This window comes from Carassius carassius, chromosome 32 (genome assembly GCF_963082965.1).
Source record: "Carassius carassius chromosome 32, fCarCar2.1, whole genome shotgun sequence".
NCBI lineage: Eukaryota > Metazoa > Chordata > Actinopteri > Cypriniformes > Cyprinidae > Carassius > Carassius carassius.
In genome coordinates, this window is record NC_081786.1 from 111,045 (window position 1) to 112,500 (window position 1,456).

A 1,456-nucleotide genomic window follows, 5' to 3' on the forward strand; every position below is an offset into this window, starting at 1 on the left:
TTCACAGTGAGTTTGTCTTTGCACAGTGAGCAAGCGAATGTCTGGAGAAAACAGGCCAGTTTCACTGAGTTTCTTATAAATATGAGTGCAGTGGAGATTTATTATTGGCATCCAGAGAAGCCTTCTTCATAATGTTAATGTGTGTGGACCATTGTTTTTCATCTGAATGCTAGTTTCTTCAGCTTCATGATCTAATGAAAGTTCAGTGTCAGTTTGTTTCAATACTCACCCTTATGACTGGTGTGGTCTACATTTAACGTTATTACAGCCTCAGATGAATTAAACACACATGAAATACACTTGAGTAACATTTCATCTAAATGTACTTTATTGGAAACCACCAATCATGCAAAACTTGAATCAACTTCCATTTTTCCATCTAAACCACACAATCCTCTTCAGTTCTGCTGAAACATCTGTCCCAGAAACCCCAACACAATCCACTTCCAACATGCGTCTGACCTCCGAACCCTTCCCAGTTAAACACACAGCTATGGTTCACTACAGTAATCTACTCGGTGCAGAGGATGGCCACGCCGCGCTCGTAGAAATGATGCGGGTCTTCTTTGGTGGCGATGTCGAGGTCGACGGTGAAGATGAGGTCAGAGCGAGTGAAGTTGAGATACACGGGAAGCGTGACCTGCAGACGAGAACAGAGAACACAGAATCACTGATTAAACATGCACACCATGCTCTAACTGCGTCTGCTAGGGTTCATTTAAACTAATTATTTGTAAATATATAAACAAAAAAATCAAGTGTTATTTTTAGTGAAGAAAATGTCACCCTAATGATTTATCAAAAATGACTATCGAGCTGCCTCACGAACAAACTACTATATTCTTTTTTAGAGTTTTTATTGATGAGACTCGTTGATAACATGAGAAGTTAAACCGTTACTGCAGAGCGTCTGCTTGTGTTTTATTATACTTCAATTTATCTTTCATATTGTAATGTAGTTTGAGCAACTCCTTTTCCTACAACTCCCGCACATTCTAGAATGTATTTTAATTAAATTAATCAGTTTACCGTTAACTCATCAATTTTCAAATATGAATCTTCTCACTTGTAGAGGACAATACTTGATCAGATTTAGGGCTAATAAACTATGAAATAGTTTCTAGAAAAGCTGTATAAAGGGATCATTTTAAAGCTGTTTTGTAATAGTTTTTTTTTTCTTAAAATGTATTTCATGTATTATATTGTTTTTGGAGTAAATTAATTAAAACAAATTTTTTGATGTGGCCCTGGAGCACAAAACCAGTCATAAAGGTCAATTCTTTGAAACCTCGATGTCTACATCATCTGAAGCTGAATAAATGATCTCTCCAGTGATGTGTGGTTTGTTCGGAGGACAATATTTGTCTGAGATACAACTATTTGAAAATCTGGAATCTGAGGGAGCAAAAAAATCTAAATATTGAGAAAATCATCTTTAAAGTTGTTCAGATGAAGT

The 1,456-nt window shown here is 36.2% G+C and overlaps 1 protein-coding gene across 1 annotated transcript in view; it reads right to left on the minus strand.

Annotated features, from left to right (window-relative positions):
* Positions 1-310: 310 nt before the first annotated feature.
* The window catches only part of LOC132112320 (cytoplasmic dynein 1 heavy chain 1-like), a 42,852-nt gene continuing 41,706 nt past the window's right edge, over positions 311-1,456 (minus strand). Inside the window, exon 78 of the mRNA XM_059519760.1 lies at positions 311-640. Coding sequence (XP_059375743.1) covers positions 512-640 — 129 coding nt within the window. The 3' untranslated portion in view covers positions 311-511. The remainder of the gene's footprint in view (positions 641-1,456) is intronic.